General features: G+C 56.0%; 5 protein-coding genes across 5 annotated transcripts; 4 read left to right on the top strand and 1 right to left on the bottom strand.

Moving 5' to 3' along the window:
• The first annotated feature begins 276 nt into the window (after positions 1-276).
• Positions 277-5,120, top strand: KVR01_010014 (uncharacterized protein). Its single transcript, XM_044786925.1, has 4 exons — positions 277-1,234; positions 1,364-2,979; positions 3,035-3,710; positions 3,762-5,120. The coding sequence occupies exons 2-4, from the start codon at positions 1,599-1,601 to the stop codon at positions 4,339-4,341; spliced, it is 2,637 nt and encodes an 878-aa protein (XP_044641262.1). The 5' UTR covers positions 277-1,234; positions 1,364-1,598; the 3' UTR covers positions 4,342-5,120.
• An 817-nt stretch (positions 5,121-5,937) lies between these two features.
• On the top strand, positions 5,938-6,913 carry KVR01_009998 (uncharacterized protein; the record flags this gene model as incomplete). Its single annotated transcript, XM_044783020.1, has 4 exons — positions 5,938-5,971; positions 6,039-6,123; positions 6,193-6,339; positions 6,400-6,913. The coding sequence occupies 4 exons, from the start codon at positions 5,938-5,940 to the stop codon at positions 6,911-6,913; spliced, it is 780 nt and encodes a 259-aa protein (XP_044641246.1).
• Positions 6,914-7,458: 545 nt separating this feature from the next.
• Positions 7,459-8,834, top strand: KVR01_010029 (uncharacterized protein). Its single transcript, XM_044781532.1, has 5 exons — positions 7,459-7,542; positions 7,626-7,646; positions 7,725-7,795; positions 7,965-8,121; positions 8,208-8,834. Exons 2-5 carry the CDS (start codon positions 7,631-7,633, stop codon positions 8,573-8,575), a joined length of 612 nt encoding a protein of 203 aa, XP_044641277.1. The 5' UTR covers positions 7,459-7,542; positions 7,626-7,630; the 3' UTR covers positions 8,576-8,834.
• A 1,079-nt stretch (positions 8,835-9,913) lies between these two features.
• On the bottom strand, positions 9,914-17,000 carry KVR01_009973 (uncharacterized protein). The gene is made up of 7 exons (XM_044785424.1): positions 16,632-17,000; positions 15,782-16,099; positions 15,585-15,605; positions 15,032-15,456; positions 13,977-14,157; positions 12,558-13,317; positions 9,914-12,506 (listed from the first exon to the last, which is right to left on the bottom strand). The coding sequence occupies exons 2-7, from the start codon at positions 16,001-16,003 to the stop codon at positions 11,152-11,154; spliced, it is 2,964 nt and encodes a 987-aa protein (XP_044641221.1). The 5' UTR covers positions 16,004-16,099; positions 16,632-17,000; the 3' UTR covers positions 9,914-11,151.
• Positions 17,001-20,192: 3,192 nt separating this feature from the next.
• Positions 20,193-24,285, top strand: KVR01_009750 (DNA-directed RNA polymerase III core subunit RET1). Its single transcript, XM_044786463.1, has 2 exons — positions 20,193-20,544; positions 20,610-24,285. The coding sequence occupies exons 1-2, from the start codon at positions 20,415-20,417 to the stop codon at positions 23,951-23,953; spliced, it is 3,474 nt and encodes a 1,157-aa protein (XP_044640998.1). The 5' UTR covers positions 20,193-20,414; the 3' UTR covers positions 23,954-24,285.
• The last annotated feature ends 74 nt before the right edge of the window (positions 24,286-24,359 follow it).

Raw genomic sequence — 24,359 nt, 5'->3', positions numbered from 1 at the left:
ACCCACCAGCCCACCCACCAGGCGAAGCCCCGCCCAGCCAGTCCTGCACTCGTCGTGCGCCGCTGCAGACGAGCTGGCGGGCCTGCGGGCGGGCAAGGGCAAGGGCGAAGGCAGTCAGGACGGACTTGGGTGGAGTGCACCCTGGGGCGCGGGCGGCGGGCGACGGGGCGAGCAAGCAAGCACCTGGGCAACTGGGCCCATGGGTCCAACCAGCTCAGGTGCAGGTAGCTCTCACTCGCCTCCAGGTTCAGGTTCAGGTTCAGGTCTACACTAGGTCAAGGCCCAAGGTCCGGGTCGGCTTAGGCTAGGTTGGCCGGGCTGGGCTGCCTTTTTAACCTTTCTCAAGGTTGCCTTCTGATGCCTTGCTCCCTCTCCGCAGGTCCTCCGCATTTGCAGGTGCAGGTAAGGTCAGGCCAAGCAGCTCTTGACTGGACTTTGACTCCCACACACACACACACTCACACTCACACTCGCGCACACCAAGCACATCTACCATCCTCGTCCTTCCTGCCTGTCCTCGATCCACCCTTTCACACGTCCTTCCCTCCTCCACATCCCACCTCCCACCTCCCAACAACCTCTTGCCTCCTCTCCCACCTGACGTCCTGATCGCCAGCCCTGCAGCGCAAGAACTGCAGCACAAGAACACACACCACGCAGCGAGTTTGGGCATCTCGCACTCCATCCGCCTCTGGGCGCGCCAGGGCAAGAAAGACACAAAGGAGAGGAAGACTTGAAAGATGGGCGCATAGATCATCGTCGCAAATCGGTCCCCTGGGAAAAAGACAGACCCGCGCAAGAGGATCGTCATTCGAGATGCGAACGCCCTCCACTCACTCTCGTCGTTGAGCATCTAACCAGGAACCAAAACCCACCTGATAGAGCTGCAAGCCTGCCGCCCTCCCCCACAGAATAACTGCACCCTGCCTCGTCTGAGCCCGCACAAATACACTCCTAGACAGACAGCCCTGACGACGATCGCTTCCTGTCTTTCCCTTCCCTCGACACATACTTGTTGCCATTGCCTGTCGCATCTCACATAACTTACCTGCTCTGGCCGGCATTGTTGTCCGACTCGGGCTGTTCCTATTGTTCCCTTGGCCTCGAGTCAACACCTGTCGCACTCCAATCTATGAGCCCGATCCTTTTTTGTTCTTGGCCCTCTCGCTTGGGTAATAGGCCGGACGTCCAGAATTTGTCGCCCTCGCCGTAGCTCTCGCACGTCGCAGTCAAGGTGCGTGTATCCTCGCCTGCCTTCTGCACCCACCCACCCCACCAATGTCCCCCGCTCCTGACTCCAGAGCTATGCGACAACCCGACCACCACCCCCATGTTGGGTCAACTGCTAACAAGACGACTTCAGTCTCACCATCAGCTGTCGCCGCCCTGGCCATCTTGTCGCTCCGTACCCTGGCAATCTGGTCGAGCTGCTGAGTCAACCCATCGACCATCGTCAGCTTCACCAGACATATCTCCGCCTGACTGTCGCCGTACCACGGGCTGCCCGGGTCTCTGGCGCCATCCATCCGCACCCCAGGCTGTTCGATGTTTGACTTTTGCCACCTTCACTTCATCTTTAATATTCTACAGCATAGACGATGAGCTCCGGTGTCACCAAATCCGGCCAGCAGAACAAGCCTGGTCAAGGTAGTCTGCCGCCAGGTGTTGCTCCAAGCAGCCAAGCTATCCTGCTGGACAAGCTCAATGTCCGGCGGGCCACGCCTGACTCGATCTCCGAGGCCGTTGCTAGCTCAGACGAGGAGGCCGACGCCCATCGTCAAGATCACCTACCGCCTTTCCAGCAACAGAAGCCAGTCCGTCGTACTTCTTGGTTGACCGAAACATCGCCTGCAGGCATCCGTCCGAGGAAAGGGTCATTTGCGAGTAGCTCCATGTCGCCCACAGCCTCGCACCCGAGCACCCCCTCTGCCGAGTCCGGGGCCGCTGCCTGGGGCTCCCACCCGACCTCAGCCACCAGCATAGGACGGCCCCAGCTGGGTTCCAACACCTTCACTTGGGGGACGGGCATTTGGAACAACGACAGGAAAGAGCCGCCCGCGCGCCTGGCCGAGGTGTTACCATCGCCCAGCTCGACTCTGCCAACCAGTAACCCATTACTTGGCTCTGACGGCGGCCCACACCAAACATCTCCAGCGCCCAGGGAATCCGGACCCAACTCTCAGATACCATTTGCCATCCCCATCCATCCGACCCCAAAGAACTACCGTTCTCAGTCATACTCCGTCGGCCAGCTTGACCCGGAAACCCCCAACGCGATGATGGGATCTTCCGCTATCATGGGGTCCCGCAACCGGGGTGTTCCTCACTCTGGGCTCCAGCACCGACCCTCCCGGCCCAGTATGCTCAGTGAGATGTCGAACGAGGGCGGGATGCTGGGGAAGGTAAAGGAGGTCGAGGATGACGAGGCCGGGAACGCAGAGGTTGCCCAAGCGCAGGCACAATCAGCCGAGGCTAAGACGATCGAGATGCTCACGCGCGAGAATGCGATGCTGCGTCAGCAACAACAATACCATGCTGCTAATCGCATGAGACCGAGAGCATCGACTGGGTTCGGCGGTATAGGAAATGGCTATGGTCTGCATGACCCAGTTCCGGAGGAGACATCCGACTTTGCCGTGGACCTGGATGAGTCTGGCGAGCTTTCCGACCTTGCAGGCAAGAGGGGTTTTGGTCGGAGGATGAGCGAATTCGGCGCGGGCCCATTTCGGTCCTCCTTCTCCCTGGAAAACCGTCAGCTGGAGAATGTCAAAAAGGCTCTCTGGTCGAGCTCCCTCGGGTTTGGCGGCCTGGCAGACATTCCCCAGAGCAGACGCCATTCCTTTGCGGAGATTCCAACTCGGCAGCCGTCTATCGGATCAATCGGCGACCACGTACACGCGCAGGATCAAGGCCCCCAGGATGGTCAAGATTTTGGCGTCGGACAATACGAGAACACTATGTTGAACGCGGCCAATGCTGGTAAGTCACAATGCGCCTCGAGGCCGGGCTGATGAAACTGACCAACCGATGCCAGGCGCGTACTTTACCGGCCCGTCTGGGATCAACAGCTCCCAGCAGGCGCTTATGCAATCGGCCTACTCGAATATGTACCCGTCGGCGTATGCGTTGCAGGCTCCATTTTCGAACAGGCCCCCTTCTCCACACCGAGCGCTGTACGGCATGCCCCAGCCTCGCCACGCGCAAAAGCTCCACATTGTTCTCTTCAAGTGCAATCGGGCGGATGTTTTCTACATTCAAGAAGGCACCGGGCTGACAGTGAAACCCGGCGATTTGGTCATCGTCGAGGCTGACCGAGGGACTGACCTTGGGACGGTGGCCAGAGAAAATGTCGACTGGGGCTCAGCTAAAGAGCTGAAGGAGATATACGCCGAGGAGCACTACAAGTGGCTCATGATGTTCTCACAGAACGCTGCAGTTTCCCAAGACGGAGCCGGCGCTGGCTTGATGGCAGCTTCCAACGGCATACACGGAGGTGCTGTAGGAGGCATGGGTCCGCCGAGCCAGCACCACATGCAAGAACCGAACGCTGGTGAGCTTAAGCCGAAGCTCATCAAGCGCCACGCCCAGCCCCACGAGGTCCAGGCGCTGCGAGAGAAGGAGGGCAGCGAAGCCAAGGCGAAGCGTGTTTGCCAGTCGAAGGTTAAGGACCACGGCCTGAACATGGAGATTCTCGACGCCGAGTTCCAGATGTAAGTGCTCCGTGAGTTTCGCCCAAGGTAAACAAGCTGACATAGACTTAGGGACTGGAAGAAACTAACCTTCTACTACTTTGCCGACTCTTACATTAATTTCAACTCTCTTGTGACCGACCTCTTCAAGATCTACAAGACTAGAATTTGGATGTCCGCTATTAACCCAGCTTCCTTCGCCAGCCCTTCCCTGGGCCTGCAGACTCCCAGCGGTATTGGTCCGGGCGCTGTTGGTGTTGGCAGAGGTGGTTCCTCGGACCGTCGTCAGAACCAGCAGCAGGAGCAGTCCGCTTTCCCCAGCTCATCGTCTTCAGGCAGACCGTTCCAACCAGCTCTCGTTTCACCGTTTGGCAGCGAACGAGCCGCGGCGCCTTTCACACAACCAAGCTACCCTTACAATTATAATAACTCCTTCTCAAATGTACCCAGACCGACCTCCTACACCCCCACAGCCACATCCTCGATGGATCCATACCCTACGAGCTTCCCCGGTGGGGACTATCAGCTGCGCTCCCGAGCGTTCCCGCCACTGCAGAGCGGGGCGCAGCAGCATGATCAGCCGGTTTCTCCACTGACCACACAGAACGACTGGGTTGGGTCGTTCCAGAGCCTGTCTCTCAACAGCCGTTAGGAGCCGGTTGTTGAGGAGCAAGCTGAGGCAGGAAGATCAGGGACCCCGGTTATCGCCTCTGGCCGGACGGAACACCCAGATGTGAGCCAACCTGAGATGTGATTGCGAGCAACAACATTTGAACTTTTGAACAAACACAAGAGGGCGAGCCAAGGCGACTCTGCTCTTCTTTTGACGAGAAAATGACATGCCAGACTGTCTAGAGAGGGTTGTCATTCGCGTTAGGCGTTGGCGGGCCATCTGCTTTTCATGAAGAGGAAAGATTTTGTTGCTTTTTCTTCCTTTCATTTTACAGACCGGGGAAATTGGCATTTCCTTTCTCGCGAGTTCCTCGTTCACGGATTCTCTCGGCATGGCTGGAAAGACAAATGTGTTAAAAAAGGGCGATTGTTGATAGACAGAGGGGTAGGACCTGTCATTGAGCACCGTAGTTTTTAATCCGGCGACTCCCAAAAGGCTATTTGCTTTTGTTTTCTCTTCATTTCTGACTATTTCTGCTCGGCTTGGACAGGACGCACGTACTTTGTTTGCCCTTGGAAAGAAGCATCTTGTACACTCACTCTCTCATTTGAGCATCAACCCCCCACCCCCTGATCTGGCCGGTGGCGTTGGTTATTGTCCGCTGTTGGAAGAATAAATATGATTTGGCTACTCGTGGATTGCATGCAAGAAATTGGAACAAGAGATGTTTGATACCCTAGTAGTTACATTATTCATGAGACTCGGTAATCCCGCAAGCCACCATTGTAGCTAGACATGGACAATGTATGTGCCTTTAAAGAGTGGTCTTGCAAGCTTGTTCCACGGTGGACGGAACCAATCATCGAGTGGTTTGTGGTTTCGTTTCTAATCCCCACACATATACAACGTATGCGACGCCTTCACACAGTGAACCAGTCATCGAAGGAAGGTCTAAACGTTGAGAGTGTGACTCAAGGCCCAGAAAAGCCTCATTTTCAGTTCCCCGAGCTGCCTTTTAATTCCGAAGCAGACGGTGGGTATCACCCCCGTCTGACAGTCGTTCAAGGACGATTCTATCTCATTCATTCATTTGTTTATTCATTCATCTTCTTTGGGGCGGGGAGGAGGGGGCAGTGGTGGAGATCGACTTCTATGACCGCTGACCTTTGGACAGACGTAGCAGCCAATGCGCCAGGTAATTGACAAAATATGTGCTCGGCAAGCAGCGCATTAGTTGCACGGTTTTTATGACATGATACGGGGTTTGATCTCGAACAGGCGCATTGGTCTTGTTTGATTACCTACCTACCTAGGGACCTAGGTACCTTTTCTCTATGGGCACCTTCCAGCAGAATTTTAGAGGTCTTCCTTCTTCCACTAGAGAAAGAGCGATGCTCGCAACCGGCCAAGTTGGCATCCACCTCGGACCTACCTTCCTAGACACCTATCTCCGCAGGTAACCTCAGGCAACTAACTGCCCAGGTGCCTTTTGGAAAGCAAAATCTCGGAAGACACTCACAGCAAAAGAATTCGACCTCTTTTCTTGCAACCGTGCAGGTTACTCTAGCTGCCAAAAGCAGAGACATCCAACTAGCATTCTAGGACCGAGTGTTTCTGCCGGATCTTCAATTGGAAATGCCACCCAAGGCAGGAAAGAGGAAGAAGGAGGGTAAGACATTGAGCATGCCCTTACTACGAAGTTGCGAAGATCGATGGACGCTAAGTGCTCGTGGTAGTTGACCTTCATGACGAGGGTTCCCGTGGATCTCCAGATGACCGACCGAGGAAGAAGACTCGGACGTCGACAACCCAAGCCAACCAGTGAGTATCTGTTACCTGACACCTGCTGTCCCAGCTTTCCGGCGACTGAATTTCGATTATGCACACAAGGCATTTCTCCGGCTGGGTTGCTTGGCAAAACAAATTCAACGAGAAGGAGAAAACGGAGAAGCGCCAATTCGCCGACGACTTCCAGCAGAAGCTTGAATCAAAGCAGACGGAGATCCAGAACCTCATCCACACAAGCAACCGCGACTTGTAAGCCGTGGATCGCCCGTTCAAACGCATCACTGGTGAGATCGCTGACGTGTCGGGCAGGAACGCCGCAAGAGACAAGTATAGCAAGCTGGCCTGGGAGGCCAACCAGGACAACGATGTCAGCTCCAAGGGCAAGCCCCAGGCCCAGGGTCGCTCCTCTCGTGAAGAGAACCCACTTTACAAGGCTGGCCAACACATTTTCCAAAACTGCCGCGAGCTTGTCGCGGCTCATGAACAGGCCAATTCGCACGCACCACAGAACAATACCAGGCTTAGCCTACTGCGAGAACAGTGGAAGGAGGACATCACCAGCGTGCGAGAACTGCTCCTTTACGGACGTCAGCATGGAGAAAACCTCGTAGACTGCCTCATCGTTCCGTCGAGCGCCAAAGAGGAGAAGAGTCGCTTATTGACACCTGACACGAAGGGGTTGAGCGAGACGGGCACCATGGCGGTCAGCATGTTCCGCAAGAGCACAGGTGCAATCAATGAGAGTGGAACCACTTGGGGCGAGCTGGCAAAGAGCCAGGTTGGTGCCTTTGGAAAGGTCCTGGATGGTCTAGCTGGCTCTTGAGAAGAGGAATGGGAGTTCTGTGGGGGTGTTAATGTGCGAGAAAAAGCTGAACTTATTTGCCAACCAAGTACAACAAGTCACAGCCTTCATAGCTTTGGAACGAAGTATCTTGTAGCTAAATTTCATTGCAGCTCCATCTAACCAACAGCAGAAACCGCTTGAGTGTCGACGGAGAGCAATCATCAACCTCGACGCTCGCTGAGTGTGCTTGAAAGGTGATCTATGGAGGAGACTGCTGAGCGCCAAGCAGACAAACCAGTGTGCTAATCTAGAGAGCCGATTAAATCATGGCTGCATGATAGCTGGGGCGCAAGAACAAAACCACCAAGGCCAGAGGCCTCATGTTTCTTCAGCGTGGGTCCAGGTGTCGTTCGCCGTCTCGAGGCGTCGGGGGTCGATAGTGCCAAGCCGGTTCCCTGAGAGCTGCAGTAGTACGTACCGAGCATCGCACGTGATTGGAAATGTGGGGCGCACTACGACTTGGAACGAATCAGAGCAGAGCGGCTCAACCCACACGAAATTCAGGAGTGTGTAGCTGGGAAAATCTTCTTTTCAACCTCTCGAACCAGCCGACTGCAACCAACGCCCCCTCAATTAACACCCAGGTCAACGCCAACCCTCAAGTTCTGGTATGTCGCCATTTCAAGATATCCAGGATACTAATCACCCGTGAGGAATATTTTACTGACCTTGTGTTGTTCCAACCTTGTAGCAACCATGGGTGCCCTTAAGTGTACGTCTCACGATCTCGAATCACCTGCCGAGCCCGACCGACCACTCCGAACAAAACGCTGACGATGTGACAATACAGACGTCGAGGAGCTTCAGAAGAAGAAGCAGAGTGATGTTCTGCAGTTCCTTCTGCGAGTCCGCTGCTGGGAAGTACGTTGAAACCGAACCATTCAATTGAAAAGTCAACACAATGTGGGCGGGGCCGCTGTTCTTGCTCCTCAAGGGCCCAACCCTTTATGGGGCGACCCTTGACCAGCGAGAACACCCCCCGCCTGTGCTATACACTCGTTGAACGTTTGCTGAGAGTGCATCAATATAGCTCCGTCAATTGAACGTCATCCACCGCGCCTCGCGCCCCTCGCGCCCCGACAAGGCTCGCCGCCTCGGTTACAAGGCCAAGCAGGGCTATGTCATCTACCGTGTCCGCGTCCGCCGCGGTGGTCGCAAGAGGCCTGTGCCCAAGGGTGCCACCTACGGTACGTCTCTGTCGCAGATGCGAAGGACCCCTTTTCCCAAGCGCAGGAGAAGATCCGTGAACTGACAGGTCTTTTTCGACGAACAGGCAAGCCCACCAACCAGGGAGTGAACCAGCTGAAGTACCAGCGCTCCCTCAAGGCCACCGCTGAGGAGCGTGTCGGCCGCCGCTGCGCCAACCTGCGCGTCCTGAACTCCTACTGGATCAACCAGGACTCCACCTACAAGTACTACGAGGTCATCCTCGTCGACCCCCAGCACAAGGCCATCCGCATCGACCCTCGCATCAACTGGATCGTCAACCCCGTCCACAAGCACCGCGAGGCCCGTGGCCTGACTGCTACCGGCAAGAAGTCCCGTGGTCTCAACAAGGGCCACCGCTACACCAAGACCCAGGCCGGCCGCAGAAAGACCTGGAAGAAGAACAACACCCTGTCCCTGTGGCGCTACCGATAAGCGGCTCGCCCCTGCGGAGGGTGACCGCGTACTGGTGGTGGATTCTGAGATCGGGTTGTGGGCGTGGCTTGACGATGGTTTCGTGCTTCATGGTCACGGCAAGGGTAATGGCCGTCTCGCAAAGGGTCACGTTTTCTTAGGGGCACCGCATATGTGCAGGTTTTGGGCGTTCATGATAGCAAAAGCAAATCAAAATACGACGAATTACGGCATTGTGCTGCCCGACCCGAATGCAATTTTCAAATTTGACTCCTTTCGATCTCGATTAACCGTGCATATCTGTGCTGGTCCTTGAGCAATTCTGGAAGTGTGGTATTCGTAGACTTGTGCGCTGGCCACCGGCTCGCACATCATCGAAATCTGCGGTGTCCCTGGATCGCCTGATATTCAATCATGACGCTGTAGCATACGTGCACCCTGTTCTTTGGCTGTTCAAGCTGCTGTCTTATCTCCACTCGTGTGTCACGAGTACCAACCACCTTTAGCTGATTTCCTCTAACCCGACTAGAGCTATTGTGCCGGGCAGGGACGGCCAGTTCGAGCCCAGAAGATGAGAGTGTTAACATTCTAGGCATATTCCCGCTGCCTGTGGCAGCCAGGGATGCTAGTCGAGGAAGGGCTGCCGGATCAGCGGACCAGGCTGGAAGCCATTTCGCAAGGGCATGTTGGCATTGCTCCTGCTTTGGAGCTGTATCTTGAGGTTGTCCTGTCTTCCTGAGGGACATTGCCCTGGTTACAAGAAATGGCAAGGGGGCCGAGATCTACGAATGCACTGGATGTCTACATCATGGCCTTCGATACTGCGGGCCTGCAACTAGCTCCTCACCACTCGGCCCTGGCGGCTGGGGAGGAATCCGTGGGAGCTCTGCATCCTGGAACCCAGAGCGCCTTGCAGAGTATATACCAACTGACCGCCCGCGAGCGCAACTCAAGGGGGACAGCACGGTTGGGGCAAACCTGGTCAGACGCCCGCGATGTGTAGCGAGCATCTTGATCCTACCGAGCTCCCCGCTCGGAATCTATACCACAGTATAATGCCGCATTCGCTTGTCGTCTTGCATTTGACAAACTCAAAGTCGAGACGATGATCTGCGGTTGACTTTGGTAGCGTTGTTATGAAGATACTGCCCGCTCCAGGGGGATCTGACTGAGACAGATGGTTCCCATGCTTGCACGTGGCGAGTTGATACATTTCAAAGCGAACGACAAGCAGTGCCGACAGCACCGTATACGACTAGTTAAGGTGCAGGGTAGGTATATCTCCAGGGCAGGGCAGCGGGCCATCACCAGTAGCATCTTGGAAAGGCAGGCATCACGAACACGAGAATGAGAGTTATGTGCCAAGCAAGTCTTCTATCGTATTAACACTTCATTTGGGGACCCCTATCCTGAGCTTGTTTGCGCGAAAGCTATCTATTCTTAAAACAGACCACGAAGCTCCCTACAAAGGAGTCTTCCGTGTGAGGCCGTCGGCAAATGCTGTGGAGAAAGAAAGCGAAGAGGTGCCTTACATACAGGTCATGACGGAAAAAAAAGGAAGCGGTCAGAAGTGAGTATGACCTGCCCGAAATTTTGCCATGTCGTAGAGTAGAGCGTTCAATTTGGTGATGACCCAGCTGAATGGAGCCCAGGGGGCCTTTTGGGGAAAGTGAGTCGGGAGATGAGACCAAAGTGTCAAATCCAAGCCAAATTATTTCCGTATTCAATGGTGCGGGTGCCCAAGCAAAGAGCACGTTGTAGGCATGGCGTCTCATGCCAGTTGTGCGCGCCAGAGCAGCATCCAGAGTCTCCCACCATTTTGAAAGCAAAGAAAGAAAATTTAGACTGCCTGCCCTTGCAAAAGCGCAAGGAACCGCCAGATTCACGCCCGAGGCTCTGCTCCGAAAACCCGCGAGAGAGCAAGTAGCTGTCATGTAGATGACCCGAGAATCCCTGAACAAGGCACCTCAAGGGTGTAGGATCTCAGCTGAGCTCTGGGGTGACTGAACCAAGGCGAGAAGAGTCGTTCCGAGATACCTCTCAGATGGACTGCTTTGAAATAAGAAAAGAGAAGTCGATGCTCGAGTCGTTGACGTCGTTTGCGATCATAGCCTCCGGTCTGGTGTGAAGATGAGGACTATGAAGATTTCGCGTCATTGTAATCCGATCCAAACCCAAAGAAGCCAACGCCGTTTTCGTAATTTCAGAAGGAAAGAAACGCGTTTTGGTTTGGTGACCAAGGAAAGATCTATGCTGCCCATGTCCGCGCAATGCAGTCGATGTTACAGGCGAAAGAGCCATGCCTCTTGATCATTGCTGGTCCTCCTGCAGAAGGAGTCCGCCCTAGATGCAAGTCTTTCTTGAGAAGATCCTCTGGTTCACCATCGAGCCTCTATTGTACAACAAAGCACCCAAGAGAGAGTGCTTTTGCTCGAATGGCGATGGGAACGAGGTAGGTGGTCGTGATGTCGTTGGGGTGACAAGCCAGTAATGAAAAGTCGTCAGGTTTCATGTCCACAACGTGAGATCCGTAAAATGACAGAGCAAGAAGATAAAGCACTACCCGAGACCGCAACGACATGGGATCAGGCGACGAGCTAGAAGAAGTTCTGCTCGCCGTTGTCAGAAGCCATGGGCGGGTTCGGAGCCCCGTTGTAGACCTGACCACCTTGGGCAGGTCCAGAGGCACCCTGTCCTTGGCCATAAGGAGCGCTAGCGATGTGGTTGACGAACTGAGGCGCGTATTGTTGAGGGTGCTGAGACTGGGGAGGCGGCACAGTCAGACTCGCGCTGGTCGGGAAGACCTGCGCGCCACGGTTGTTCACGCCGTTGGTACCATTCTGGAAACCACCAGGGGCCAGAATGGAGGTGGTGTTAGACATGCCACGGGTCTGAGCAGGGCGGACCGGGATCTGGCCTTGAGTAGGATCCGCTGGGGTCATCTGCCCGCTGGAGCGGCCGTTGGTCGAGTCGTACGCGGAGACTTTGGCCTGAATCTTGCGTCCGTAAGGAGTCGAGCGAACAGTCGGCAGGATTGGGCGAATGACATCGACCAGGCGCTGCTTCATGTAGTGAGTAGCGTGCTCCAACGCCGTCTGGACGACATAGTTGGCGTAAGAGTCTCGAATGAGGCGGTCCATCTCGCTGGGTGCCAGCAGCTCATCCACGATCATATCTTTGGATGCGTCCGAGGCGCAGCGAAGGCACTTTTCGATTACGTTGGAGCTGAACTTGTGGCGAGACAGCTGGCAGATCCTCCCGTGGAACTTCTGCACGACGGGCTCTGTGAAAATCGAGTCGTTTAGGTCAATGATGTACTGCACGACGTAGTTGCCGAAGGGGTCCTGAACCAGAGTGACTGCGTGCTCGGTGATGCGCTGGATGAGAAGAAGCTTCTGGTCACCCGAAGCGTGGTCGATGCAACGCTGCAGAACACAGCAGCCATGGCGGTGGGTACCGACCTCGACGCAGCTCGTGCCGACCGCCTCGAAGATGAAGTGAGCGTCCTGAGCGCTGAGCTTTGTAAGACACTTCTGGATGACATGGTTGCCATTGAGGTCCTGGATGAGCTCCACGACACGATCGCTCAGCGCAGCGGTGATGAGTGAGACCTGGTCGTTATTGGACAGGTGCTCGATCATCTTCTGCAGAGCTCGTGTGCCGTGCTGGTTCAGAGCGATGCGAACCATGTCCTTGGAAGCGTTCTGAACCAAGACAGTGCGCTCATCATCATTGCAGAACTCGAAAAGCTTCTGGCACAAGTAGTTGCCGAACGGGTCGGTCATCAACTCGATCACATGAGAGCAGGTCTCAAGCCAGATCATGTGGACGTGATCTGGGTTTCGGGTCTCGAGCTGCTTTTGCAAGAATCGGCATCCGTGCTGGTCTTTGCAGAGCTCGTAGATAGAGCCGCCGTAGGACTCGAGGGTAGTGCCGTTGAAGCGACTCATGGCTGCGAGGGAAGTCAGTACGTTGCCTCTGTTCTAGATTCATGTCCACTTACCCTCGTTGTCTTGCTGGCGACGACTCGCCATGATGCGCTGCTGGCTGTCTCGCGGCTGGTGAGGGGCGTAGACAGGGGCATAGCCAGTGTAGTTCTGTGCTGAGTAGGTGTTTCCGCCTCCGTTCAGAGACAGGCCCTGCATCTGCGCAAGCAAGGGCATGCCGTGGTAGTTGCCGCCACCGTTGGCAGGACCAACATTGCCATATCCGTTGGGCGCATAGTATCCACCGTTGTTGTTGGTGCTGTAGGGACTCATGGCCTGGCCAGGGCCCATGATGGGAGGCACGGGGGTCTGCGAGGGCTGGGTGAGGACGGGGCCTTGAAGAACATTGGAGGGCTGCGTTAGAGCAGGACCGAACGAAGGCGCATTCGCGTGCAAAGACGAGCCGATGGACTGGTAGTTTGCACTAGCAACAGTGTCACGTGTATCACCAGAGAGCTCCCGGCTGTGACGGCTGGGCAAGGCGCCAGCTGGGATGCGACCCATGCTGGCGTTATGATTATGAAGATGCTGTTGGGCAGCCTGGTTGGGGCCGCTGCCCACGGTGGTCCCAGACACGCTCTTAAGGGTAGGGATGTCGTTGGCAGAGTACGAGGGCTGCAACTTGGGGGGTGTGGTGAGGACGCTGCCGTTGTTGGTAGGAACAGGCGCGTCGGCCGCGGGGTCGGTGTATTTTTGGTCCATGTTCTTCATCTCGAGAGAGTGGCGAAAGGACGCGGGCCGGGTAGCAATGATAGACGACTCGCTGGAAGCGTTCGACTGTGACGCGTCAGTAAGACTGGACGAGGTGTTTTGCTGCGCAGCACCGATTGCAAACGCGCTTGTGATAGCCCGCTGGTGATGGAACAAATTATAGGATGCAGGGCCGATGCTTTGATTGTAGGAAAGGGTACGCGCATCAATGGCGCCGGCAGAATATGGCTTCAGAGGGGAAAAGACAAGAATGAGGTTCAACAAACGAAGACTGGTACAAGATGTTGTTGAGCGATCCGAGCCGAGTATTGTACAGCTTGGACTTGACCGCAACAGCAATACAAGAGATGCAAGGTACAAAGAGGAATGGCAGAATGCGAGAGGTTGCAAATGGCGGGCTTGGCTGGGTGCGATGCAGACGAATATCAAAGACAAAATGCAAGAGGAAGGTAGGTTGAAGTTGAGGTGAGGTCAGGTAAGGTCCAGGGAAGGTGAGCCAAACGGGCAGAAAATATGCAAGCTCCCAGGTGCAAGTGCAGAGTGTGGGCAGAAAAGGCGAGGGTAAGTGTAAGTGGGAGACAAGACTCCACCAGCATAGACTGCAGCAAAACGCTCTCAGGCAACTTTCCGAAAAACGAAATGACCGCTGCCGTGTGGAAATAATGCGAGGGAAGAGCAGGTGAGAAGGATGTAGATACTGTGCTGGAAATCGTCTTCTGACTTACCATGGTGGGTTCTCGTCGGAGGACAGGGAAGTTGTCCTCGTTGTTGGCCTGGGTGTAAAGCTTACCCTCGATCACGTTGTCGTCGTCTCCAAAGAGGAAACCGGTGGTGTTGGCCTGGTCCAGGTTGATGTCGTAGAAGGCTGTCCGAGACTTGGTCACGGGCATCGAGTACCTGTTGACGCTGTACTCGATGTGCTTGTCAGCAACGGCAACTGGTAGACAGGCCAAAGTCCCAGAAGGCTGAGGTGAGGATATTGGACAAGAGGCGGTTTCACAAGAGCACAGATGACCTGTGAAATCTGAAGATCGCAGCGCAATATGAGAAAGTAGGTAGGTGGTGTATGGTATGTGATGTGAGTGCAAGGGGAAACCGCAGAAAAGTAGTCTCAGGGCGAGAGAAGGAGACGTTGCTGAGTTTCTTGTCCCTTTTCTGCCTCGAAGGTGCAAGTTGGAAAGAAAAGTAGGGGGAAGCAGCGGCAAGATGTGTGAGGATTTAAGTATGTGGGCAACGATGACACGATAGCAGCCGTACAGTCGAAGAATAGGACGAGGAACAATGGGACGAAGGTGACGGGGAGAAGAAGAGGACGAAGAAGAAGATGTGATGATAGTGATGGGGCAGTTTTGGTCTGAGCTGCTCGAAGGGAAAGTATCAAGAGAAGCAGCAAGCGGCCATGCCCTTTTTCATTGTGATATTGGACGAACCAATTCTCATCAAAAGAAGAGCAATCGTGGCCGACCAAGAATGACGTTGCTCGTAATAACGGAAAGATCAATAGACGCATTCAAAAGGGGGTGACAAAACTGGAAGATTCAATAGTGGAATCTTCCACAATGGGACATTTCCAGGTCTCACGTCCGGACAGCCCCGGCCAAACTCGGGCTTGGGGCATAGTCCTGGACGGCCACAATCGCATGCCAGTCACTCCAATGGCCCGCACCTCGCATTGAGCCCACTGAGATAGAGAGGGGCAACGCAAACACAAACACAAACGCAACCTCAACCTCAACCTCAACCTCGGGTGTAGGGGCTGGAACGAAAGGGGTCAACGTACGCATTGGTCGACCGGTGGGACGTAGGGTCCTGACGAACAGCCTCCTCCTTCTCATCCTCATCGCTGTTCCTCCGAGAGCCTGGGACCGACCATGACGGCAGCTGGTCGTCGAAGGCGAAGCGGGACAATGGGACGCCCGACTGTGGCGACGCAAGCACGGAGCCAGACCGCGCGGAGCGGTTGGCCAAGCCCGGCGGAGACGTCAGGCTGGACAGAGAGTACCGGTTCGGGCGGGAGAAGACCGAGGGAAAGCCGGTTGGGTTCTCGCGATACTCGGGAGGCGTCGTGGGCTCGGACTGGTGGCCGGAGAGCCTGCCGTGCTCCTCGAGCATGGCGCCCAGCTCCACCTCGTGTTTGGCCAGCTCGGCGTCGAAGATGCGCTTTTGCTCGCGGATCTTCTCATACTCCATACGCTTCTTTTCTATCTGGCGGGACGTCAGCACTTGTTTCCGGCTCGAGCAACGGCAACGGGCAGTCCCCGGGCGAGGGCATATTTCTCGGCATCGCCCCAGGTCAGGCGCGGGCGCGGGTTCGGACGGGAGGGCACACGCACCAACTGAAGATGTTGCATAGTCTGCGTGGGGACCAAGATTAGCGGATGGCTCGTAGGGCAGCAGTGGCAGTACGCAGTACGGGAGATGGGGGGAGACGGGCAAGCTCCCGGCGCGCATTGAGTTTTGGAGAAGCGCAGCCAGGCGCGCAACCACACAGACACGCAACACCACATGGGCGGCGGGCGCGGCAACTGACCTGGTATTCTGAAGGATCTTGGCCACGTGGGGCTGCAGATGATGACAATGTTGGTACACGGCCCGAGTCAGTGGTGAAACGGCGAGACAGGGTCGACCGGGGATCTTGGGAGGACATGGTCTGCGAGAGGCGGTTCCGGGGCGGCGAGACGAGCGAGTTCATGGTGGTGGCATCGCTTCGGGGGGACTGCTGGGCGCGGAATCGCATTTCGTTCGGGTCCATTTTCGACAGAGCACTACACGACGACGACGACAACTACTACTCCGTACAACAACAACGACAACGACAACGACAACGGACGGCGCCTGAGGACCCTGCCTACGCCATTGACGCACACGCACGTTAGCAAAGCAAATCCTCGGCTGACGCAGGCCTGCCACGCCTGTCTGGTGCCGGCTCCTGCTGATCCCTCACCTCACCCAGAAGGCGGGGAGGAGGAGGGATATGTGTCTGGGCTGTCCACGGCGGACAAGGAGGGCTGGGGCCATGTTGGGGATTGTGCCCCCCTCGCCGTGGCCTGGGTGCGGCACTTGCGCCATGCTCACCCGCTGGCCTGCCTGCCTGCCTGCCTGCCCGCCCGCCGTGCTCGACCGGCTACATGTATCATATCATGTATGCCATCGTCGGGGCCCGCCCCCAGAGGACGCAAGGGCGACGAGATGGCAAGGCGGGCGGCGGGCGGCGGGCGGGCGGCTGGCAGGACACACGAGGGTGCATGTGGGTGACATGGCATGGGCATGGCTGCTGGCGCAGTGCAGCAGCGTGGCCCCCGTCCGAGGCTTTTTGGCTTTGGGTTTGAGGGGCTTGGTTGCTTGGGGGGGACTCCAGGAGGGAAAAGCATGCGACTCACCTTGACTGTGGGCTGGAGTGGGCTGTACTAGACACAACAAATATGGCACAGCTTGCGCCCTGGAGAGCCAGGAGCAGCAAGAAATAGGAAACACGGGGTACGTGGGCAAAGGTCAAGCAATATTCGAGAAAATGAGCGTGTGTTGGAGGGACAGGATGCAGCCGGCGCCGAGGGAGGGGACGGAGTGCTACTTGAAGCAGCCCTGCCCTGCCTGCATGGGCTGCATGGGCTCGACGAGGCACCCAGCCGCCGCCGCGCAGGTTCAGGGGCCCTGTCTGTCTGGCTGCCCGCCTGCCCGCCTGCCCGCCTGGGCCTGTCTTGGTCTGCAGTGGTCTGGTGCTGCTTGTGCGCCTGCGTGTGCGTGGTGCCTCCAAGTGGGTGGACGGCAAAACCATGGCGTTCGCCCCTGAACCCGGACCCTGTCTGTCGGCCTGCCTGTCTGTCAGACCAGCCTGCCTACCAAGCCTACCTACCTGCCCAACCCACACTAAGAGCCAACTAGCATTTACACGTATCTTTCCCATGGCAACCGCTCCTTACAGTAGTAGTATTATTAACACGATGAATCCCCCCATGCCCCAACCCACGTCCGCCAAACACCGTCCGCCATCCACCGAACTCGGCAGTCAGGCAGTCAAGCAGTCAGTCAGCAGCGACCACTCCTACTACGACTACCGCACAGAGCCAAGTGGGCATACTTGTGTCGGTGGATCTGAAGCCGGCAGGCGGCGGACCTTGGCCCGATGTCCTCCTCGCCCACCACCCGGCCAGCCTCACTTTCGCCATCAACGCTCGGCCCACACGCTTATTATTTTTTTTCTTCTTCTTCTTCCCGCCTAGTTGATTCACGCCCCGATATCCTAGCGGCCAGCGGCCTAGCCTGCAGATATTCTGTACGGCACTCGCCAGGCTAACACGGTGATCGGCTGCTCAACCGTCAACGGCGGTGTAGGCTGGCGTGGACGGGAGCAAAGTAGCCCTGGTAGCGTGGCCTAATGCACGACAGCAAGTCCCTTTGCTTCTGGCGCACGAGGGCACGCCCGCCGCCTGCGCAAAGACAAGAGCCACGCTGCCAGGCGTCACGGGGGGACAAGGCTTGCGCTTTGGATCTGGACCATGTCACCGCCGGCCAACGGGGCTGCATGAACCGGTCGCCCTCCATATTGTGTTGCGTGCGGCGTGCGGTGTGAGCTGTGTGCAGACCTGACGACATACTAACAAGTACAACTCCGTAGGCGCAGGTCGCAGGGCCGGGTGGGGTTGAGCAGGCATTGGACGGGCCTCGTGTGCGCGATCCCTCCCCCCAGTTCCCGTCTCCTGCAGCAGAGCGCTTGTCACCCCTCCACCACGCACCTGCCCTGCAGCATGTGGGCTTTGGGTTCCTGGATGCCCCAATGCCCCAATGCCCCAATGCCCCAATGCCCCAATGCCCCTGTGTGACCTCATCTTTGTATCCAGGTAGCTACCCACCTGCATTAGAGGCGCAGGCGCCGGTGACTTGACCCGGCCGACGACATGATGGGATGGGGGTTTGGATCGTCCTCTTGTCAGAAACGAAACCCACCCGTCGAGGGGGCGCCACGATGGCTTTATACCACCACCATCATCATCAATCGATGCAACCCGAGCCCTGCTGGGGCACCTGCGGCACTAGGCCATCCATTTGGTCGGACACAGAGATTGTCTTCCGATCGTCGCACGGCCTCTGACTGGGCATTGGGCATTGGGCATGTTCGATACCACCAGGTACTACTTTGATGTCGTGCCCAGCCAGCCAGTCAATTCCACTACGCACAGGGTTGATTGGTATACGGACAGAGTACTCGGTATGCTGCTCGGAAAACCCGCTGACCATATTTGCATCTGTCAATGGGCTACCAAGTACATGTACTGTGTACATCATGCTCCATTTCAATCGGCCAAGCCTGTTCCAAGCTACTACATAGTACTGTGTACCGCCGGACCTGCAGTCAAGCTCAAGACTCCCTGGGACCACAGCAGGAATTCGGGCCCGGCCAAACAAGTTCAGGGTCTGCTTCTTGGTCGGTGTCAACCCGGCCGCAGGATTCTCCACAGGCGGAACTAAAAAGGCCTGCCCTCTCTGGGACTTGATCACCCTGGTCTGGTACGGAGTACGCACGCCGTGGCTCTTGCGGTACGGGGTACTTGGCCGCCGCCGTGCTGGGGCGTAGCGCGGCTATCACGGAAATCCAGCCTAGAGAAAAAGTGTGCGCTTCCTAATAAACACGCCATTCTACAGAATCGCATGCGGCTCCTTGCCTGGCCACAGGGTCTTCTGGATGGAAATTTCCTCGGCCTGCCTGACGCACGCCGGAACCGCGCCCTAACGATTCAGCAGCCCCTCTCTTCCAGGGCTGAACCAGGGTGAGGGTGAAGTGGGACCCCTCCCAACTGGGGGATCTGCAGATTTCCCATTCTTGCCGCGGGTCAGGGCCAAATCATAATGGGCGGGATCGGGATCTAGCACATGGCATCGCTCTGCCGCAATTCGTGGCAGTGGACTCACTGCGGAAGTGCGTGCAGCACGACTGTGGCGACCAGGGATGCCCGGCGCCAGTCATTTCACCGACTATTGAGCTACGTGTAGGCCGTCAGGCCGTCTGAGGCCTCGTGAGTGGGGGAGCTGGGGAGCCGTCTTGGGGAGTCCTGCGGCTTGACGATCCATCAACTTGGGCCGCACGTCCTGATGCTTTTTCCGCCATCACCGTCGCGCCAGGCTTACACAGTATGTACCGTGGTGGAACGGAAAAGCCGCCCGTGTAGATCCACGCATTCCCCCCCCGATCTGATTCGTCCGAGGCTGGAGGAGTGATGGTTATACCAAAGTACCTTCGGCAAACCATCACAATTTGGAAATAAACCCCCTCACTTGGGAAGGTCACGATCACACAACCCAATCACCAGAAGTTAAATTCATCCATGGCAAAATATACCAGCCGAAACTGGTTAACACCGTATAGTACAGGCGATATATGCTAGAGATCCAGACCGCGTCTTGCCACTTTCTAGGTAGCTTCATCCCATGTCCTCCAAGGCCCCCAAACGCGCTGGTGCACCTGCTGGATCGGAAAATTATACCACAACAGCCATTCACGGCCTCGGGGGTGTCCAGGGAGGGGCCTGTCTACAAGATGGCTTTCCCCAGTTAGTGATGTCTGGCAGCGTGTTCCGAAACCAGCGCCGTTGGCATGCGCACGACTCCATCTGGACGGAGCAATGGGAACCTGGTGGTTTGGCCAAGCTGGTCTGAAAGGCTAGGCTTGCCCCGTCAGCCCGTGAGGGCTGCATCCTGTTACTGTGGCTATCGGCAGTCTCAGAGGACGCCGGAGTCTGCGTCTTGCTTGCATTGTGGCACCACATGAGCGAAGTACCACAGTAATTGGACAAAATCGGGTCGGAACGTGGGTCTGCTTGTGCTGGCGCGGCCATGCGTACAGCTAGCAAAAATGCCAGATGGAACAGAGATATCAGCACCATTTTGATTCCATGCTGCAGCCCAGCCCATGAGGCTCCTGCCAACGCTGCACATGCCATTGGCAACGAGACAAGCTCAAAGTAGACTACATACTGGGGGAAACTAACAGGCAGCTCGGCCGTAGCTGCGCCGGAATCTCGTCCCCGACCCAACTTAGCTCTTATCTTATCGGCGTGACTGTTCGGGAGTTTTGCCCCGCGACGCCAAAAAGATTCATAGATTCAAATCCAGATTCATGACGCAGACCACGACACAGCGTTCAAGCAGAACATGACGACGCCGCGAAAATGCCAATGACAGACGACGACGGGTTCGAGGCCCTTCTGGAGCCATTCTACAATGGCAAGAAGCTCACAGACCCAATCTCCACCAAGGAAGACAAGTACCAGCTCCTACCCGCCTTCTTGAAGGTCAAAGGTATGCCCACTGCCACTTGCGCCCGCCCACATAGCCCGCCCGTTTTGCTCACTATCCGCCCCCAGGCCTCGTAAAACAGCATATCGACTCGTATAACTATTTCATCGACCATGACATCAAGGAGATCGTCAAGGCGAACCGCATCATTCGTAGCGAGGTCGACAGCGGGTTCTACCTCGAGTTCCTCGACATCCGGGTCGGCATGCCCACCCGTGGCGATGCCGGCCAGTCCTTCAAAGCCAAGAACCATGTCACCCCGATGGAGTGCCGACTCAGGGACATGACATACGCCGCCCCGATCATCATCGACATCGCCTACATCAGAGACAGAAAGAAGATCATCCGGAGGAATGTCCCGCTTGCTCGCATGCCCATCATGCTCAAGAGTTCTAAATGTGTCTTGGCCGGAGCCACGAACCACAAGATGGAACTGATGAACGAGTGCCCCTTGGACCCGGGTGGCTACTTCATCATCGGCGGGACGGAGAAGGTCATTCTCATTCAGGAACAGCTCAGCAAGAACCGAGTGATTGTTGAGGCCGACGACAAGAAGGAACTCATCCAGGCATCTGTTACGAGCTCGACCCACGAGAGGAAGTCCAAGACGTATGTGATCTTGAAAAAGGACAGGATCATCCTGAGGCACAACGTTCTGGTCGAGGATATCCCAATCGCCATTATCCTGAAGGCGCTTGGTGGCCTCTCCGACTACGAGGTCATGCAGCTTGTCGCCGGGTCTGATGGTCGCTACCAGGACGACTTCGCCCTCAACTTCGACGAGGCGACACGGGTCGGCGTGTTTACACAGCAGCAAGCACTCGAGTACATCGGCGCTCGCGTCAGGATGGGATCAAAGGGCAAGCCCCAGTTCGGCCCTGCACCTCGTCGGAACAATGTTGAAGAGGGACTTGACGCGCTGGCCAACATCATCCTTGCGCATGTCTCCATCGAGGGCCTCGATTTCTACCCCAAGGCTATTTACATCGCAATGATGACCAGAAGGGTGTTGATGGCTTACCATGACCCGAAACTGGTTGATGACCGTGATTTCGTGGGCAACAAGCGCCTTGAATTGGCTGGACAGATGCTTTCACTCCTCTTCGAGGATTTGTTCAAGAGCTTTCTTACCAACTTGAGGATGAACATCGACAAAGTGCTAAAGAAACCTAATAAGGCTATCCCGTTCGACCCATTGACATCGATTAGCGGCACGGGCGGCCACATCACCCAGGGTATGAATCGGGCAATTCAGTCCGGCAACTGGAGCGTCAAGCGGTTCAACATGAACCGAGCGGGTGTCACCCACGTTCTGAGTCGACTTAGTTACATTGCTGCCCTGGGAATGATGACTCGAATTACGAGTCAATTCGAAAAGACGCGGAAGGTGTCCGGCCCCAGAGCCCTCCAGCCTTCACAATGGGGCATGTTGTGTACCTCAGATACTCCTGAAGGTGAGGCTTGTGGTCTGGTCAAGAACTTGGCCTTGATGACACACATCACCACCGAGGTGGACGAAAAGCCCGTCAAAAAGTTCATTCTTACTGTCGATTCGAATGTGGAACCGATCAGGAACTTCTCCGGTTCGGAGATGCACCAGGCGGGCGCGTACATCATATCAATCAACGGAACACCCTTCGCTTTGACGCACTATCCGAAGCGGTTTGCGTCCAAATTCAGGACGATGCGCCGTCGTGGGTGGATCAACCCATTCGTGAGCATCAACACCAACTCTCATTTCAACACCATCTTCATCGCCACAGACGAAGGGCGGGTCTGCCGGCCCTATATTATTGTCAAGAATGGCGTGTCGAAGTTGCAGCCGGAACACCTGAGACTGCTGCAGCAGGGCAAGGTAGGCTTCGACGACTTCCTCCGGAAAGGTGTCGTCGAGTACCTAGACGTGAACGAAGAGAACGATGCTCTCATTGCTCTGTACGAATCAGACATCACGCAGATCACAACTCACGTCGAGATTGAGCCGTTTACAATCCTTGGTGCTGTGGCTGGTCTCATCCCATTCCCCCACCACAACCAGTCGCCCCGAAACACATATCAATGTGCTATGGGTAAACAAGCTATCGGAGCTATTGCCTACAATCAATTCAACCGGATCGACACCCTACTTTACACTCTGGTGTACCCCCACCGACCCATGGTCATCTCAAAGACAATCGAGCTTACCAGCTATGACAAACTTCCGGCCGGTCACAACGCAACGGTCGTCGTCATGTCTTACTCCGGCTACGATATCGAAGATGCGTTGGTTCTCAATAAGGCGTCTTGCGACAGGGGTTTCGGGCGGTGTCAAGTCTTCCGTAAATATGCCGCGGAGCTTCAAAGGTACCCCAACGGGGCATCGGAGAGGATCGGCCAGCCCGAGACGGATCCCATGACGAAGCAGAAGATTGCCAAACACGAGGTTCTTGACAATGACGGCCTTGCCAGAGTGGGATGGCAAATTCATAGCGGCGAGACAATGGTGAAAAAGGAAACCCCTCTCGACACTGGGGCAACCATTGGCGAAAACAAGAGTTCCAATGAGTATCGGGACACCTCCATGGCCTACCGGATCCCAGACCCAGCGTATATCGACAAGGTCATGGTCACACAGACGGAGAGGGAGACGGTCCTGGTCAAGGTTCAGACCAGGCAGACGCGTCGTCCCGAGCTGGGCGACAAGTTCTCGTCTCGGCACGGGCAAAAGGGTGTCGTTGGCATCATCGTTGATCAGGAAGACCTGCCGTTCAGCGACAAAGGTCTGGTTCCAGACATCATCATGAACCCCCACGGTTTCCCGTCGCGTATGACAGTGGGAAAGCTCCTTGAGTGCCTCACTGGCAAGGCCTCAATTGTGCACGGCCGAAAGAAGTACGGCTACGGCGACGCCTTCCGGTCGCACCCTGTGGAGGAGGTCAGCAAGGTCCTGGTCGACCATGGTTTCTCCTGGGAGGGCAAGGACTACTTCACCTCTGGCATCACAGGTGAACCTCTGGAGGCGTACATCTTCAACGGGCCGATCTACTACCAGCGTCTGAAGCACATGGTGCAAGACAAGATGCACTCGCGGGCAAGAGGACCCCGTGCGATCCTGACGAGGCAGCCCACCGAGGGTCGGTCGCGTGATGGTGGTCTGCGTCTGGGAGAAATGGAGCGCGACTGTCTGATCGCATACGGCGCGTCACAGCTTCTTCTCGAGAGACTAATGCACAGCTCCGATGGCACGAGTGTCGATATCTGCCAGCGCTGCGGGCTCTTCGGGTACAAGGGGTACTGCCAGACCTGCAAGAGCACTAGGGAGGTAACGGCAATGACGATGCCTTACGCTGCAAAGCTGCTTGTCCAGGAGTTGATATCGATGAACGTCGGGGTGAGGCTGCAAATGGAGGACGAATTTCCTCACCCGAGATGAGGACGGGCTTTATAGGAGATGGTGGGGTGTTCGCAGCCCGCGTTGCTTGTGCGAAAATGAGGCGTACCAATACGGTGGCAGTGACGAACCTCAACCTTACAACTTGCATAGCATTCTGGCGCAGGGGATCACGGATAAGTGCATAGCAATTAAACAAATGAATGAAAGCACCGGCAGGTTTTTGAGTGAAGACATGTTTGCTTGCTGTTTCTGCCAATCCGTGATAGGAGGCAGGCAGGACAGCAGGCGTGCAGCAGGTGGTGGCTGTGAGGACCACGGACAAAAATTAGATGCAGACGTTGAGTGATGATATGCAAATAAGATCGGTTGGGCAGCGTGAGCATAACTGTTTATTATTCAAGGATTTGAAACCCTGCGGATTATGCAGACTAAATAGAAGTATGTA

This window comes from Diaporthe batatas, assembly GCF_019321695.1.
Source record: "Diaporthe batatas strain CRI 302-4 chromosome Unknown Contig00012, whole genome shotgun sequence".
Taxonomy (NCBI): domain Eukaryota; kingdom Fungi; phylum Ascomycota; class Sordariomycetes; order Diaporthales; family Diaporthaceae; genus Diaporthe; species Diaporthe batatas.
The sequence above is the reverse complement of the archived record's forward strand: the minus strand, read 5'-3'. Positions and strand labels throughout refer to the sequence as shown.

Coding starts and splice junctions, on each gene's coding strand:
- KVR01_010029 (XM_044781532.1), top strand. Junction 7,796..7,964: donor TGCGAGTCCGCTGCTGGGAA/GTACGTTGAAAC, acceptor GCATCAATATAG/CTCCGTCAATTGAACGTCAT. Junction 8,122..8,207: donor GCCCAAGGGTGCCACCTACG/GTACGTCTCTGT, acceptor TTCGACGAACAG/GCAAGCCCACCAACCAGGGA.
- KVR01_009973 (XM_044785424.1), bottom strand. CDS start 16,003: ATGGACCCGAACGAAATGCGATTCCGCGCCCAGCAGTCCCCCCGAAGC. Junction 15,457..15,584: donor CTATGCAACATCTTCAGTTG/GTGCGTGTGCCC, acceptor ACGTCCCGCCAG/ATAGAAAAGAAGCGTATGGA. Junction 14,158..15,031: donor TCCCACCGGTCGACCAATGC/GTACGTTGACCC, acceptor CATCGAGTACAG/CGTCAACAGGTACTCGATGC.
- KVR01_010014 (XM_044786925.1), top strand. CDS start 1,599: ATGAGCTCCGGTGTCACCAAATCCGGCCAGCAGAACAAGCCTGGTCAA. Junction 2,980..3,034: donor GTTGAACGCGGCCAATGCTG/GTAAGTCACAAT, acceptor AACCGATGCCAG/GCGCGTACTTTACCGGCCCG. Junction 3,711..3,761: donor CTCGACGCCGAGTTCCAGAT/GTAAGTGCTCCG, acceptor ACATAGACTTAG/GGACTGGAAGAAACTAACCT.
- KVR01_009750 (XM_044786463.1), top strand. CDS start 20,415: ATGCCAATGACAGACGACGACGGGTTCGAGGCCCTTCTGGAGCCATTC. Junction 20,545..20,609: donor CGCCTTCTTGAAGGTCAAAG/GTATGCCCACTG, acceptor ATCCGCCCCCAG/GCCTCGTAAAACAGCATATC.